This window comes from Fistularia commersonii, chromosome 21 (genome assembly GCF_037954325.1).
Source record: "Fistularia commersonii isolate RoL2024-O1a breed Wild chromosome 21, RoL_Fcom_v1.0, whole genome shotgun sequence".
Classification (NCBI taxonomy): domain Eukaryota; kingdom Metazoa; phylum Chordata; class Actinopteri; order Syngnathiformes; family Fistulariidae; genus Fistularia; species Fistularia commersonii.
Genome location: NC_141304.1, coordinates 15,888,616 through 15,904,491, shown reverse-complemented (window position 1 = coordinate 15,904,491; position 15,876 = coordinate 15,888,616). Strand labels below are relative to the sequence as shown.

The 15,876-nt window shown below is 53.3% G+C and overlaps 1 protein-coding gene across 2 annotated transcripts in view; it reads right to left on the bottom strand.

The window, feature by feature from the left end:
• Window positions 1-15,876, bottom strand: part of cpne5b (copine Vb) — a 93,198-nt gene that overhangs the window by 68,225 nt on the left and 9,097 nt on the right. For both annotated transcript variants that reach the window (XM_086168678.1, XM_086168677.1), the window contains exons 2-4: window positions 7,449-7,489; window positions 6,552-6,598; window positions 199-302 (exon numbers count right to left, since the gene is read on the bottom strand). In XM_086168678.1, the coding sequence (XP_086024804.1) occupies window positions 199-302; window positions 6,552-6,598; window positions 7,449-7,489 (192 nt within the window). The remainder of the gene's footprint in view (window positions 1-198; window positions 303-6,551; window positions 6,599-7,448; window positions 7,490-15,876) is intronic.

The window sequence follows — 15,876 nt, the reverse complement described above, 5'->3', positions numbered from 1 at the left end:
TCGATTTGCATGTGAATCACGGAGAGCTGAAGAAAGGGGGAGCGTGTGATGTGCAAAGAGTGGCGGCTGGAGAGGACGGATCCTCCAGGAGACGCCGACCTCCAAACCGCCGTTTACGCCGCTCAAGAAGGCCAGCGGCTCCGACAACAAGCGCAACCGAAGCGGGTCGATGAAGTCGAAGAGAACCTCAGTACTTACAAGTCGAAGCGCAGGTTCTGCTTCTCCTCGAAAAAGTAGTCCAGGATGTACTTTCGAACGAAGTCGGGGTTCAGCGTGTTGTCGATCACCTCCGTCCTGCCGAACTGTAAGCGAAGAAGGAACGTCAGCAGAAGGACAAAAAAGATGGGGTTTGAAGCGCGTCGGTGTTTGAGAAGGTCTGATTCACGACGGTGCGTTCAGATGCAGGAGGAAACTGGGGCTTTGTCTCGTCTTAGGAGACAAATTTGGTATTCTTTTCTTCCCCACCTGTCCTGCAAGGCCATGTGTGTGTGTGTGTGTGTGTGTGTGTGTGTGTGTGTGTGTGCGACCATTGGCCGGGCAAATCACTTAGTATCGACTTTCTGTTGCATAAAGTTCTCTTCCTGTCAATTTCGGCTAATGGCCAAAATATGGGAAATGACGAGTCCAGGTTCAGACCAGAGAAAAGTGCTGGTGGAGTGTATGAACACACACACACACACACACACACACACACACACACACACACACACACACACACACACACACACACACACACACACACACACACACACACACACACACACACACTACTTAGTCTGAGGCTGATGATGGAATCAGAGCTCCAGCGGAGGTGAAGTACTCAGGTCAGGTTGGTTTCACGCACTTGTCAGCCTGGAGGATCAGGAGTAAAGGAACAGAGCTTGAGGCTCCATCACTGGTGACCTTCTTCTCCTCTGGACGCCTCCTTCAGAGGCCACAGCCAATCATCTGCCTCCATCTAATGCTCTTCTCGGCATCCTCTCCTCTCTCACCTCCTGTCTTCTTCCCCTCCATCCATGAAGCTCCTCTCAAGTCTTTCCTTTCTATCCAGATCTTCACCACCTCTCCTCCATCCATGTCCAGATCATCTACCACGTCCTTCCTGATCCTCTCCGTCCTCCTCGCTTCCAAAGAGGAACCTCCACATCTTCGCTTCTGCTTCCTGTCTTCTCCTGAGCGTCTCCAAACAAGAAACCATGGCTGCTCTTCACCTCCACCTTTCCTTTCACACTCAGTCCCTTTTCTCCACCACGTTCCTCTGGACTGGTGACCCTCGGCACTTAACCTCCTCTATCTTCTCCATCTCCAAGCCTGTAGCCTCACTGTTCCAGCAGCACCAGTTATTGTCCGACTACTGGCATCTTCACACACAGCTCGCTGTTTGCGCAGTCATCTCGCTAACACACACACACACACACACCAACTGAAGCTCTAGTGATGCCTCCTCGCTCACGAGCGACTGTGAAAGAAACCCTTTCAGCTTCGGCGTCTCATCCAGGACCTCCGTCCGACGCCTCCTTCGCTTCTTCTGCCCGGAAAGGTTCACGTTCTCCTCGGACCGATCCGGGGTTTTGTTTGGTTATGAACTCGCTGTCAGAGCGTCAGCAGGGGTGAGGAACCCAGGAGGAACCCAGGAGGAATCCAGGAGCCACCCGGGCGTCCACAGAAGACGCAGCGGTGTTGATGAGACGGCGAGCACGTGCTCGTGAAGCGGCGCAGATGAGCTCCGTAATGTGATTTCCCCGCAGAGCGGAGGAGACGATGCCGGGCTGCGGAGTTCATTAAATACTGCCGGGGCGCCGGGACGGTTAATGAGAATCCGGCGTCGAGTCCCTCGACCTCCGCCCTCGGCTCGCCGCCAGTCGCGCGCCCCGGAGGTCCGAAGCCTCCGACGCGGACCAGAACCCGTTCAGACGGTCCTCCGCGGCGAGAGCCGGATTCTCCCGTGAAGATCCCGGCAGACGCCCGGCCCTCCCAGACTTGGCCTCTTCTGGCCTCTGCGGGCTGACGCTCCACACCTGCGCTTCATTTGTGGCTAATCCCTGCTTATTGACACACCTGCGTCCGACAATTCATGGTTCCCTTTGCTTTTCCCTTTCGTTAACTCCTTCTCCGCTAGATTCGGTCGTCTCATTTCCCGGTTTGGACCGGGTATCTCCTCCCCGAGCGTCTTGCCGGCACCTCCGGTAGAAGCTCGTAAGCGACCATACATGTCTTGATCCTTCCAACGCTAATGCATAAACGCACGCTCCGGCTGATTCCGATCCTCCTCCAAGCCCACGCTTGTAGGTTCGGGCTTCGACACACACTCCGGTCCGAACGATCGGATTGTCCGTAAGCTGAGACCTTCTCGGGCAGAACACCGAAGCCCCGCCGGCTCCGGCTGGGTGACGGCCAGCCACCGAGGAGAGCTTTCAAAGTGCTTCGACAGTGGAGGCCATCTACTGTGTACATGGAGAATCATAAACACACACTTCAAACTATCACCTTGATCAGATCACCCAAGTCAAACGTCGTCGCCGCACAAGCCGGCGTTTGCAGACTAGAAGCCTCTCCTTGATCGTCCACGCGGTTTGACGTTCCAGACCCGACAAATATTCAATAATCTTCTTTCCGGGGGATTACTTTGTGTCCCAAATGGGGATTTGCAGCGCAGGAGGGTCTCACGGCTCCGCGGGTGAACATTACACGGCAAACGAGCACTTAAAAAGAATTAGCCGGCGGTCGCTCCGCGCTCGACCTCGCCGTCAAACCGCCCGGAAACCGTGAAGTTGACAATTTGCATTGTTTTCCGTCTCGGCCTCGGTGTCGCCCCCCTGAGCAACATGAAAAGTCAGGGTTAGACTTCCAGCGATGGGGAAACTCTAAACGAGCCATTTGTATCTTTCGCACAGCCTTAATTGCTGTTTGGCCGCCTGGGAAAATATATCCCTAAATTTTGTCAGGTCATTAAGCAGCCACAAATACAAGCTGTATTAATTGTTGTGCGCTTGTTTATAGAGGACACGGATCTCTGAGAGCCTCCGGGGAGCGCAGCGCTTAATGTATGTGAGTGTGTGTGAGTGTGTGTGTGTGTGTGTGTGTGTGTGTGTGAGTGTGCGTGAGTGCTGCACTTACACCATGCATGCGAACAGAGCTCGTTCCAGGGATGATTTCCTCCCCGCGTCAGAGTGTCCTGTGCTACCGGCGGACCAATCGATGCATCAGTCGATGCTAAAACTGTTAAAAGTGGAGTGCAAGAGGAACCTTAATGATCCCAGGGAAACGTCTACTCTGACTTTTGATCTCTTTGGAGTTGGAGATACTTTGGCGGGGGGAGCTGGGGGTGCAGGGTATACATGAACGGCAGAGTATTTAACTGTGATCTCAAATCATCTCCAGGGATCCCCAAAAATGGTGGAGTGCCCTCTTCGGGACTCCGAGAAGAAGGAGGAGACCGCATGAATCTGTGGAGGTGAACAAGCGATCCAAAGAAACAGATCACGGATACAAGCAGCAGAAATGACTCTGGGCTCCGCCTTGGAGATAAGGTGAGAAGGTCCACCGTCCGGAAAGGGCTCGGAGTAGAGCCGCCGGACCTCCACATCCAGAGAGGCTCGATCAGGAGGCCCAGCATCCGGTCAGGAGAAGGTGTTCCAGACCCAAGAGAAGCTCCAGGACACGCTGGAGGGACCAGGTCTCCGTTTGGGAACGCCGCAGAAGAAGGAAGTTCGGGCCTCTCCGTCGGCCCGCGGAAGAAAAAGCCGGATGGATGTTGCATCACAGGCTGCGCTAATTTGACTAGAAGCAATGGACGCCACTCGCCATCGGACTCCGGCCGGGCCTCGCTGAGAGGCTCGGGTCCAAACGGTCCCGTCAAGACTCGGCGTGCGGAAGTTTCTGATGAGTCACCTGGTTTGTTTTAATGTGCTGCTCTTCGTCTTACCCGCGGCCACAATTACTCCCGCCTGCTCTCGACAGTGTAACGCTACATCCGCTAAAAAAGAAACGCTCATTATATAAATGATGCTCCGCGTCGGTGATTGGACGGTAAAACCCGTCCGGCAGTCGGCCGCTGTCAAACTCGGAAATTATTGGGTTTTGTGAAGGGTGTGAAAAAAAAAAAACATATCTGTAATTTTATCACGCACCGTGGTTCCTGCAGTCGCCGTCTCTAAATTTGAAATACAGCCCACACAGCCATCTGCTCTGAGCGAGTAAGCGTACAGGCAGCGGACGAGGGTCTCTCAATGGCGTAAAAGATAAATATGGTTTCTATTGCCTTGTGATTAGGAAAAAGTATCCTAGCAACTCGCATCAACAGACTATAACTTCTATTATTATGTCCCTATTTTGACACCTTGTCAAGAGTCCCCAACTCCAAGACGTGGCGCCCCAAAACGACCAAGCAAACGCCGCCGCTCATTTAGTGATAGAATAATGTAGGAGTGGATGGAAGGGTGAACTGCTGGATCGGCCTGAACATCTGCCCTCTTGTTTGAAGCTCCACTCGGGTGCGAAACTCGCCAAAAATTTGGAACTGGACTCTGGACGCTTCGGAGGTTGACAGCGGACCGCCGGCATCTCCAGCCTTCCTCCGCTCTTTTAATGACCAACGCTGTGAGCTGGTCAAGCGGCGCATTCAGACGTTTGCAGAAGATGCAGTGGTGGTGGTGGTGGTGGTGGTGGTGGTGAGCCCGCTGAGCGACGGTGCCTCGCCTCTCCTCACTGCTCCTAATTAGCCAGTGTGATCAAGATCCTTTTTGTATTTAGTGTGACAGTAACCAGGGAGGCGTGTCACCATCCAATTCCTGCAGACGCTCTTCTTAATGAACCCCATGTGGGCGCTGTCGGGTGCTAATCGTATGCAAGAGGTCCTGGTAGGCAGCGCAGGAAGAGCTAGCGCCGTCTTTTCACTTCTCAGGGGGTTAAGCGAAGTCCAGGTCATGTTTACATATAAGATATATGTATTTCAGTATCTAGCACCCGATTCCTCTTTTATTGCATCTGCCATGTGACGTTCCTGAGCGTGGAGCACATCCAGCACCTTCAACCTTCATTCTATGGGCCGTCATCCTTCCCGGTGTATTTACTTTTTATGTTTCCTCATGTTGTGAACGTGTGGGCGCGAACGCACGGCCTGCAGTATGTTGTTGTTTTTGTTTATCCGCCGCAGGAGAGAAAGCGATCGGCCCTCGGGGACGAGCAACGGCCTTGGCAATGAAGAGCGGGCACTTCTGAGTGAGTCAGCGCGGACGCCGACACTGAAACATCTGCACGGGGAGGCGGGAGCAAAAAACGGGCGGTTTGACGAAACGCGATCGAAGGTTGAAAAAAAAACAGAGATGTTTAAGGTGGGTCGTCATTTATCGACCCGACACTTCCCTGCCTCCCGGGCCGCAACGAATGGGGCGAAAACGCTGCGCTCCTGTTGTGTTCTGGACATTTGAAGCAGAAAGATACAGGGAAGAGGCTCCGGAGAGGGAAGGTTTGAAAACGCCGCCTGTCGCACGGAGACGGGGAAAACACAACTCTTTGAAGAACGGGGATTTGCAGTAAGGTTGCAGTGAAATGCTATTCACAGTTGGCTCAACAAGATCAACAATGGCAGACTCCAGAGTACTCCAAAAGAGTCCAGAGTACTCCAGATGAGTCCAGAGTACTCCAAAGGAGTCCAGAGTACTCCAGATGAGTCCAGAGTACTCCAAAGGAGTCCAGAGTACTCCAGATGAGTCCAGAGTACTCCAGATGAGTCCAGAGTACTCCAAAAGAGTCCAGAGTACTCCAAAGGAGTCCAGAGTACTTGTACGGCCATGAGTCCCAGTCTCTTGAAACTGAGCCTCCTTGCAGCTCTTTGAGCAGCATGGCGACCAGACCGGGAGTGCTTCTACACATGCACGTGTTTTAAAGAGTCATAAAAACACAGCGCCAGCTACTGGCCCGACACGTACACTACAGCCTCCCCGCCGCTGCTTCCAGTCTGGTGAGCACGAGGTCATTTTGAGAAGGTCCCCATTTGCACGTGGAACTATCCGGCCGTGTGAACGGGGCCTGAATCCACCGACTGTGCAACAACTTCTGCAAGTTGCAGAAACCGCGAGCAATGGGAGGAGCTGCAGTTTAGAAGTTACCCGGCTTGACTCGATGGAAAAAATGTGCAGAATAAATGACACGACTTCAGGAACTGCATACATAAACAAGGTGTGGAGCGCGAGCGCTGCCTCCCCGGCGTGCACGCATCCCCAGAATGTCAGCATATTGAACGGTAATTTTGGGACTATTTTTTGTTTGCGGGCCAAAGACTCCAATTATTCTGCGTTTTTTGTTTTTTTTCCCGGACAGCTGATGGCTGAGCGACTCTAATGAAGCGCTGCAGCCGGCGACGGCGTGTCAGAGCCAGAAGAAGACAATCACCAAGAAAGATTCTTGAACCAAAGTCCCATCCTGGCGGTCGTTAGCACACAAACACACAGCGAGAGGTAAATGTAATTAATTTTCTGCTTTGTTCGACCTATGTTTGTATTTGCAGCTGTAAGTGTGTGTGTGTGTGTGTGTGTGTGTGTTTGACTCACCTCCCTCCACTGTTTGGTTTCCACGCCTTGCGTGTAGAGCACACACACTGTGAAAAGAGGGAGCACAATTATGGATGGAGAGGGCAGAGTGAGATACCCTGGGAGGAGCTGAGAAGGTGAGAAGGTGAGAAGGTTCCAGCTCCGGTGCTGGACCGAGTCATCAAGGAGAAGTGGTCTGGTCTCCTTCGCTTCATTTCCAAACCCTGCGGGAGACGAGCCTTCTGAACCTACAGACAATCATTCATTTCTGTTTGCTTCTTTCACCTTCTTCTTCTTCTTCATCTTCAGGTTGTTGCTTCCAGGGCTCTCAGCAGCCAATCACCTGCCTCCGTCCAACCCTCTCCTCTCACATCATCTGTCCTCCTTCCTTCCGTCCATAAACCTGCACTCTGGTCTTCCTCCAGACCTCCTCCACCCTCAGGATCCCTTAACCCAGATCTTCTGGATGTCGACTCCGTCCACGTCCACACCATCTCAGTGTATCTTTATCTCCAGAACATCTACTGTGTGCTGTCCCTCTGAAGGACTCCTTCCTGATCCTCTCCAACCTCACTCCCAAAGAGGAACCTCCACATCTTCATCTCTGCTGTCTCCAGCTCTTCCGCCTGTCTTCTCAAAACCAGACCATCTCCACCTCCATCTTCTCCACCAAACCCTTCGTCCTGGCTGATACTCTTTTCTCCACCTGCCCTTCATGTTCTAGTGTCTCCTGAATTAGTGCATTCGTATCTTTGTCTACTGGAGCTTCTGTGAGGGATGAGGTGTGAGGGCTGGAGGATCTTCAGAGTTCTTTCGCGCTGGAGATCCTCCAACCCTCACAGATGGTGAGGTGATACAGACGGTGAGTGACAGAGCAGAGAGCTCCAATTGTTGGAGGTGGACAGAGAACATACTTACGGGGGTCTGACTTGGAGAAGGTGTCTTTGTCCAGCAGGTTTCTGGGAATGAAAGGAAGAAGAAGAAGAGATGAGTGATCGTCGTCTTCAGAAGAACCATCGTTTGACGGCACCTTCTCACCTCGGCACTGGATACTGAGATATATTGGGCTGTAGATGATACACATACTGTACATCTGCGGCCATGTTTATGTTTCACGTCCTCACCAGATGGTACGTCGGATGACGGCACCGAGTAAAACTAGCTTCTATCATGAAAACTATCATGCTTGTTTCTGGTATGTTTGTAGCCTTTGTGCTCATGTTTATTGTGCATCACAGCGGCTGTGTGAGGCTGCGAACACTATTTCACTCTGTTCGAAATACTCAGATCACCCGCCAACACTTTATTTCCACATTTACATTTCCCATGTTCTCGCACGCTGAATGGTAGCGGCGCGGCGCCCGTGGCGTGCAGGACGCCCCTGTTTGTAATCAGGCACAATGGCGGGCTGATTATCAGCGCGGGCGTTCACTCGTCCCTGTCGCCGCCCGCCATCACGGGCCCGGCCTCCTCGCGAGCCTTCCCTCGTTAAGGTGAAATAAATCTCTGACAATCAAGGTTCCCTGATGAGCTGCTGGTTTCTACTTTCACGCTCCGTTCCGCTTTTTAAAAGAAAAAAAAACTCATTTGGCGTCAAGCGCGAGATTGGGGGGGTTGTGGATTTCTCCGCACATTGTGATGGGAGGGAAATCCGCCTCAGAAGCAGAAGGTGTCTGGTTCTGTGTGGAGTCCCCATGTTTGAGGAGAACCTGGAGACCCTAAATTTTAAAGTAGCGTAGATCGGCTCCAACCCCCCACAACCCTGACAGGATGAACGGAAAAGACAACAGATGGATTGATGCAGGAAGCCCAAACAGTCCGTGGGCTTATCATGTTGAAGGGAAGGTGATGTACCGAGGCCTCGGAGCGAGTTTGTTTCGGAGTCGATGTCAGAAGAAGCAGCAGACGGACGACGATGTGATCCATAAATAAAAATGGCGGTGGACTCGTCGCCTTCTGACCCCTCCTCCTCAATGAAGCCGAGGCCTCCACCGTCCTCCCCCTCTTCTCCGACCCCGTCGCTCTTAGTTTTAATCTCCCGATCTCCACCTGCGTTTCCAGAGTCCGAGTCACACCCCTACGCCGCTCGTCGTGACCTTTCTCCGGCGCCGCCCGAGGCCTCTGAGCGCTCACCGCCATGACCCTCTTGTCCTTCAGCCCTGCGCCGCTTGCGCCTCATCGCTTTCATTTTCGCCGTCGCTCTCCGTCTTCAGCGGCAGCACTTCATCAGAGCCGCTCGGATCCCCCCCCGCCCTCCTCGAGCCGCCGGCCGGACGGCTTCAGATGAAAACAGTTGATTCGTATTGTTCGGAGGTGTCGGAAACACAAAGCCGCCGACGGGTCTGTTGAAAGGCCGCGCCGGAGACGTGAAGGTGGCCGGGTCTAAAATACCACCGAGGGAACAAAACCATGTGTTCGCCACCAACAAAAGGAAATAATTTAGTCAAGAAAATGAAGGCGCGCGCAGCGGCGACCCCAGAATTACTTCAAGCCAACACTAGACACGACAGCAACACAACTCCAGAGGAAAACATCATCTGCATGGAAATGTTCTGCTGCTCTTATTATCGCCCGCAAACAGCAGCTCGCTGGATTCAATGGTTCCTAACAGTCGGGTGCTAATTTATTCCGCGGTGTTGTTACAACAGTTACATTTTATTCCCACAAAAGAAGCGTTGGAGGCGCGCAGGAGAGCAAGGTGACTCTTAAATTGATGCTCTTGTGTTTTACGTTTCAAGTTCCTTTTTGAGAGGCTGAGAAAATTGTTCTTTAGATGCCAGAACGCAACCTTTAACAGGCGTCCTCTGCTGCCACGGCTAAAACATTCATTCATTCATCATGTGCGCAGCCGATTCTGCGGTCGGGGGCAGTCGGGTCCGATCCCGGCCGCCGCTGGACCAATCGCAGGGCCACATACGGACATTCAACCATTCACCTTCTCACCCGCGGGTCCTGTGCTGACATACAACCGTTCACATCCAATCCCAGAGCAGGGCGTCTGAGCCACAACCTTTCACAAGATCAATCACAAGACCTGGACCATCTGCACCCTCCAAACCACCCGGAAGGATCCGCCACCACAACTACCTTAGCCGCCGTCCACGGGATCCAACGGGTTTCACCCCTTTGTTTCACACTCTGAGAAGTTTGGCAAATCCCCAAAGGTTGTACCTCAGTCCCCACCTAAGGACACCCCTGGTAGCCTCACAACTCCCTTCCACCAAGTTTCAGCCCATCAACTCTCATCTGTGGAACAAACCACCGTAACCCGGACCCGCCCACAACCCTGGCAGGTATGTTCACAAACTCCCCACAGGTCAGTAGAACTGACGAAGCCTCTCGGACGAGGGGTGAAGCAGCTTCGAGTGAAGAAATTCAAAGTTCGGTCGCCACGACAAGAAGATTTCTACCGGCGGGTGAAACGCCGAGCAGGTCTCTCTTTGTGAGGTGTTTTCTATCTGCAGCGTTTCTGTCTCCACGGCAATTGTGAGTAAAAGAGGCCGAAAGATCTCGTCGGCACCGATTGCCGCGCTGTTTGCTGCTGTTAAAGCTCAAAATCACCGTCCGCCTTCCAGGACTCCCAATTGATATTTTTTAGGAATACCCGGCAGATTGGGCTGTTTTGTGTTGTTGACCTACGAGATAAAGACATGGAATTTTCCGCCCGGCTCTAGAGAGGAAACAAATGGTTTCACCTCAGATATCAACTTCTGTTTGTCCTTCAAATGTAACCGCCGAGGCCAAACCACAGGGAACCGTCTGACTGGCATCGCTGGATCGGAGTTAGCCAGCTCATCTGCAGGAGGGTGCCGTACGCGCCGCAGAACTTTCCGGATGAAAACCCAGAGCTTCTGTTGGGTTCGTGGCCGACCGTCAACACCAAAGCCTGTTAAAACGTGCACGCTTGCCACGGCTGCAGTCAGTTGCCATAAACGCCGGGTCGCCCATGACAACGATAGTACTCAGGTCTCGGGAGTACTCCCGAGTACTGTAGAGTACTCGGGAGTACCTGGATTTCCATTCCCTGGTTTGCATCCTTTTGGAATTGACCCTCCTTGTGGTTCGGGGTCTCCTAGCAGTTCCTCCACCTCACAAGCTCCCCTCGCAGGAGTTCCCCAGGTTGTTCCGACACCCGGACGGGAAGCGTCACAAAATCACAGCGCCATCTACTGGTCTGGCATGTGTACTACAACACCTCACTAGGTCAGTTTCAAAATGTCTCCATCTGCAAGTGGCCGCCGCCCGGGGCTCACCTTTATTCGGTGACCAAATAAAGGTCTTCTTCTTCCTCTCGTCCTTCTGCAAGGTGTATCCTTTTGTTATCTGCTTGGAGAGAGCTATGGAGGAGGATGAGTTGCCGCCTGACGGTATGTTTCACTTCATCTAAAAATCACATTGTCCTAATGCGCGGTAAGCAATGTGGGAGTGAGGCTGACCTTTCATTTATTCTATTTTTGAACGTGTGCGTCGGGTCCTGCTAAGATTCCTATGTGACTGAAGAAGAAGAAGAAGAAGAAGGAGAAGGAGAAGGAGAAGGAGAAGGAGAGGCCCACGCAGAATCTCCATGCCGAGCGCCTTTGTTATTTTTGTGTCAGGTGAACGTAAACAGGTAAATGTCAGAGGTATTTTTGCCGTCGGGGGCCGAGTTGATTTAACGCCGTGACATAAATACGGGGTTCGTCGCATCCGATATCGACAGTTCATTCGTGCCGGCTGTGCGAGTCACAAGCAGCTCCTCCGTGGAAAATAATGCTTTTGCAGCTGCGTGGGGGAACCGACGGTCACGTGCGCGTTAAGCAACCGTGAAATCCAGATAGTACTACACAAGTACTGCAAATAAATAGCCGCAGGTACTTCCCTGGTCGTCTGACGACTTTGACGGGACTCGCATCTTTCCGCCACAATTATAGCCCAGGACAAATAAAGCCTGCTCAGAATAGTTCGGAATTTCTCCCATTATTCCCCTTTCGCTCTCAGATTATTGTCCTCCAGCTCCGAGCCAAAAGGAAATGACATCCATCCTCCTCCTCCCCCGTCTTCTCATTGTCCTCACCGTGTCACATTAATACGTTCATTGTGTATCATCGCTATCGCACCCCTCTCTTATCTCTCAGGTTAAATATAGCTTCCAATTATTTTCACAAAGCCGGCTTCCAACACTTATTTAATCAGCATGTATATTTCAGATACGACCTTCCGGCACTCGTGGCCCGGACCTTCTGCGAGGAGGAGCGTTTTCCTCCCCGCGCTGCGTAATTAAAGAAAAACCTTTGGACTTCTAATTAGCCACCCCGCTGGACCGCCGCCGTAAAACATTTCTCCGGTCGCTCTTATTCCGCCGGGTCGATGTAATCTGCCGTTTCAATTACGGCAGATTATCCATCCCGGGGACGGCGTTGATTTCAGATCATCGGGATCTCGTGGAGGCAAAGCGCCGCGGCGATGGACGTTAGCGGCTACAAGAAGAGCACGCTAAGGGTCCGGTCTCTTGAAAAAGGCGAAGCGCGTCCCTCTAATACTTGTTGCAGTTCAGCACTGAGGATTGTCTCTCCATGCAGTTAATTGGAGAGCTTTTATATAAACGTAGATATATATATATATACATTCCAATAACATAAACACAGTTTTGCCCAGCATGATAGATGAGCAGCTCATGTTGCCATGGCGATAGGCGCCGGTCTGAAAAAGCGGCGGGCCGATCCGTGGGAGCCGAGGAGCGACGGCGGTCGATTCGCAAAGTCGTGGTTGCGTCGCCGCCGTGGCAGAAGAGGAGGCGGACCCTGCGGAGGTCCTGCTGGACCCGACCCGACACACGAGTCCCCACAACCGTCCCAAAGGGACGCGAACATAAACGCGCCGTTGTCGCACAAGTGGCTCGTTGACATGACAACCCCGTTCAACGCCATCACAGCGCCACGGCAGCATTCCGGTGTTTTCCATCTAGTTCTGAAACCCGAGACGTAATAAGAGGGGGCTTCGTTGGCGGACCTTCAGGTCATCCGGGTTCATGGATCGAAAGGTTCCTGCCGGGTTTCTGGCTGATGAAAATGTGAAATGAACGCGGACGGCCGCAGGGTTCCCCGTCATTACGCCTGTCTGCTTCTGAAATGGATATCTGGCTGTTATTAAAGCCGGGCGTTCGGCACCCGGAGAGTTACATGAGAGACGTAAGAGCAGATGATCTGAGGAGACCAAATGAACGGGAAAGGACGCTCTTTCTTCTACTTTAATCGTTCCTGTAAAACATCTTCCAGATCTGGAGAGCGTTCCAGCTGGACGGGCGAAGATCCCGGGGGAACGTTCTTCACTTCCGAACGCCCGAGACGTACCGGACCGTCTCTGGAACCGGACCCCGGGCTCACATCTTCTGGAGCTTAAATTGGGTTTGCTATGAGTCACACACACACACACACACACACACACACACACCGGATGCATCACTGCGACAGATGACAGATGAGCCCTCCTGCCAGGAGGAGGCGAGGGGGCCGATCGGATTAAAAACTAAGCAGCGTCGGTTGGTTCCGAGCCAAAATCCGGCTCGTCACAAACATGATTTAATGGACCGGCGGCGGCGGCGGCGGCCCGTCGTGACCCGCACGGACCTGCCCTGCAGCCGATGGACGGCGGCTCGAACGTCACCGTGAAAACGTCTGGAACGGATAAATGGCCGCGGCCCGACGTTAGCCGCCCGCTAACAGGAACCATGCTCAACGGGAACCCCTTCTGCTCAAACCAGAACTCATCAAACCCATTGTTTCAGCGAGGAGCTTCCAAGGCTCGTCCTCAGTCGCCTCCTTTTTAGAGAGCGTCATCCTTACGAGGTTCGGACCCGTCGCCCCCCCCCACGCCTCGCCCCGCCTGTCCACGTGCAGCTTATATACCAAAGAGGGCGAGTAACTTCCAGAAAACACAAGTTCCCTCAAGGAAATGAGGTTATGAAAAGATCTGAGCTGCAGGGAGGCAGCTGGGGAAGGAGGGGCCGACACTACAGGAATGTAAGAGAAAGAAATCAAACATCGGAACAGGAGAAGAAGACGAGAAAATATGTCACTGTTTGTGTGTGTGTGTGTGTGTGTGTGTGTGTGTGTGTGTGTGTGTGAGAGGGAGAGAGTGAGATGAAAACAGGGAAAAAATGAAGCCCTTAGAGATTAGATCAGAAATGTAGCGCAAACAACGGAGTTCCTCTCTCGCACTCGGCGAAGACACGAGCCTGTGTTAGGGAGACACACACACACACACACACACACACACACACACACACACACACACACACACACACGGCTGACTTTTTCTTCCCGGAGATGTGATACAAGCCTCAGTAATTAGACGTCTCCTTCCCCCCCGCCCTGGGAGTGGTGCAGGTGTAGACCCGTTCTCCGCTTTACCTCCTGCTTCCACGCTCGCTCGCATCCCAGCTCCGGTTGCCATGGAAACCCTTCCTGTGTACGACCCATTTCGCCGATCTCCTCTACGCCCCCTCTTGCCCCGGGCGCTCCCCGATCAGGAGGATCATCCACAGACGTGTGTGTGAAGAAACACACTTCCTGTCTCCAACCTGGCGACTTCATCCATTCATTCATGATCTTCACTGCTCCTCCTGGACTCGATGGAGACGATCTCAGGTGTCACCGTGCGAGGCAGTTCATCCTGGACCGATCCAAGAGCCTCAAACAACCATTCCCCGAACACCAAGCCTCCACAGCTGCGAGAATCCAACCACAGACCTTCTTGCCGTGACCTCTGACCTCAGCGGCGCCTCTGTTGCTAATTATTCAAGCCTGAACTTGCAGCTGCCGCCGCAGTCCTGCGGTGAAGTTGCAAGAAAAGTAATATGAGTGTGTGATGCACACCTTCAGCTACGCCTGAGCTCCAGCAGGAGGTCCAGCAGGAGGTCCAGCAGGGCGCAGCGTGGATTGACGCCCCCTCCATACGATCCTCCGCGGCTCCTCCGACACGTACACTTCAGGATCGATGCTGAGCGTGCAGAACGCCGCCGCCGCCGTCGTGGAAACGGCTCGGCGATTGGACACGACGTCCAGCAGATGGGGATCTCCACACGGCGTGCGAGAACATCCGCAGTATCGATAGCCGCCCCTTCTTCAGCTACATGCGAGAAGGTCCTCGGTTGGATTTCCATCCTATCCATTGGGGCTCGAGGCTTCGAGCAGGTGTTTGGAGGAACCCGGAGAACCCAGAAGGCCACACAGAACCAAAGTAGATCTCCAGCTTTGCCGTCCAGCAGCAGCTGCCTGAAGGTGAAGAGGAAGCCTGCGCCACAGAGCTCCACCAGAAGAAAAGGTCCACACAGCCTTTTTTATCGGACTTTAGGAGCCTCAAAGATCTGGAGCCCCCGGAGCAGCATGCAGGTCCAGATCCCATCGAGGCAGACGGATCGATGGCTTCGCAGGTGAGGAGCAGCTCCGTGGAAGGCGGCAGCTGAGGAACCTGCTCAGAAGCAACACCTTCCGACGGGCCGGTCGGCGGAGATGTTACCGGATGTGAGACGACTCGCGGGGGACGACTAACTATGGGATGGATCGCTGTGAAGTTTAATATTCCCGTTCACATTCAGCGGCGCATAAATATTTTCAAATTGGATTTGGCTTCTCCTCTTTTCCCCCACATTCGTCGCCATCTGGGCTTCTAATTCGGTTTGGAGCCTTGATTTATGAGCCAATACCTGCTTGACGTTCTCACATCAATCATTAGCAACACGCTAGCTCAGCCGCGCCAGGACGCGGCGACGCGGTCGGCTTGGGAGGGCGAGGGGTCACGACCCCTTAGGTCGTTTCCCTCACAGTTTGGATGGAGCTCTTCGGGTTGGTTTTCCCTCCATCTTCAAGCGTGAGGAGAAGGTCGGCGTCTGAAGGCCGCCGTCACGTCTGTCCCATCAAAGGGACGGCGTGCAGACGGCGGGAACGACGAGAAGAAAGCGTGACGAAAGAGGGGCGGCAGACGGAGATAAAGAATCGGAGATGGACGTGAAGGACGACTCAAAAGAAGAGGCAGAAGGTGAGGTCATCGAAAGCATCTGTGAAGCCGGCGAGGGGAAGCGTCTGCTGCGGTGGCGTTCAAGCCGGGTGTTTGGACTTCAAACATCTTGTCACTTTGTCCTCCTCTCCGTCGGCGGTTTGCGTTTCTTTGATACGTGAAGGTGAACCGTCTCCACCCATTGGAGCAGAGCTTCCACGCAAGGAGCGGGCGGCTCACTTTCGGTATGCTCGAGGAGCAAGGACGATCCCTTGCTCCTCCAGATAAGCCAAGCTGTAGCTTCGGCGTCGGCTTGGCGGCGAATCGACGGCGGCGGCGCGGCTGAATTATTCAGGTCGGGGATTCCTCTGGA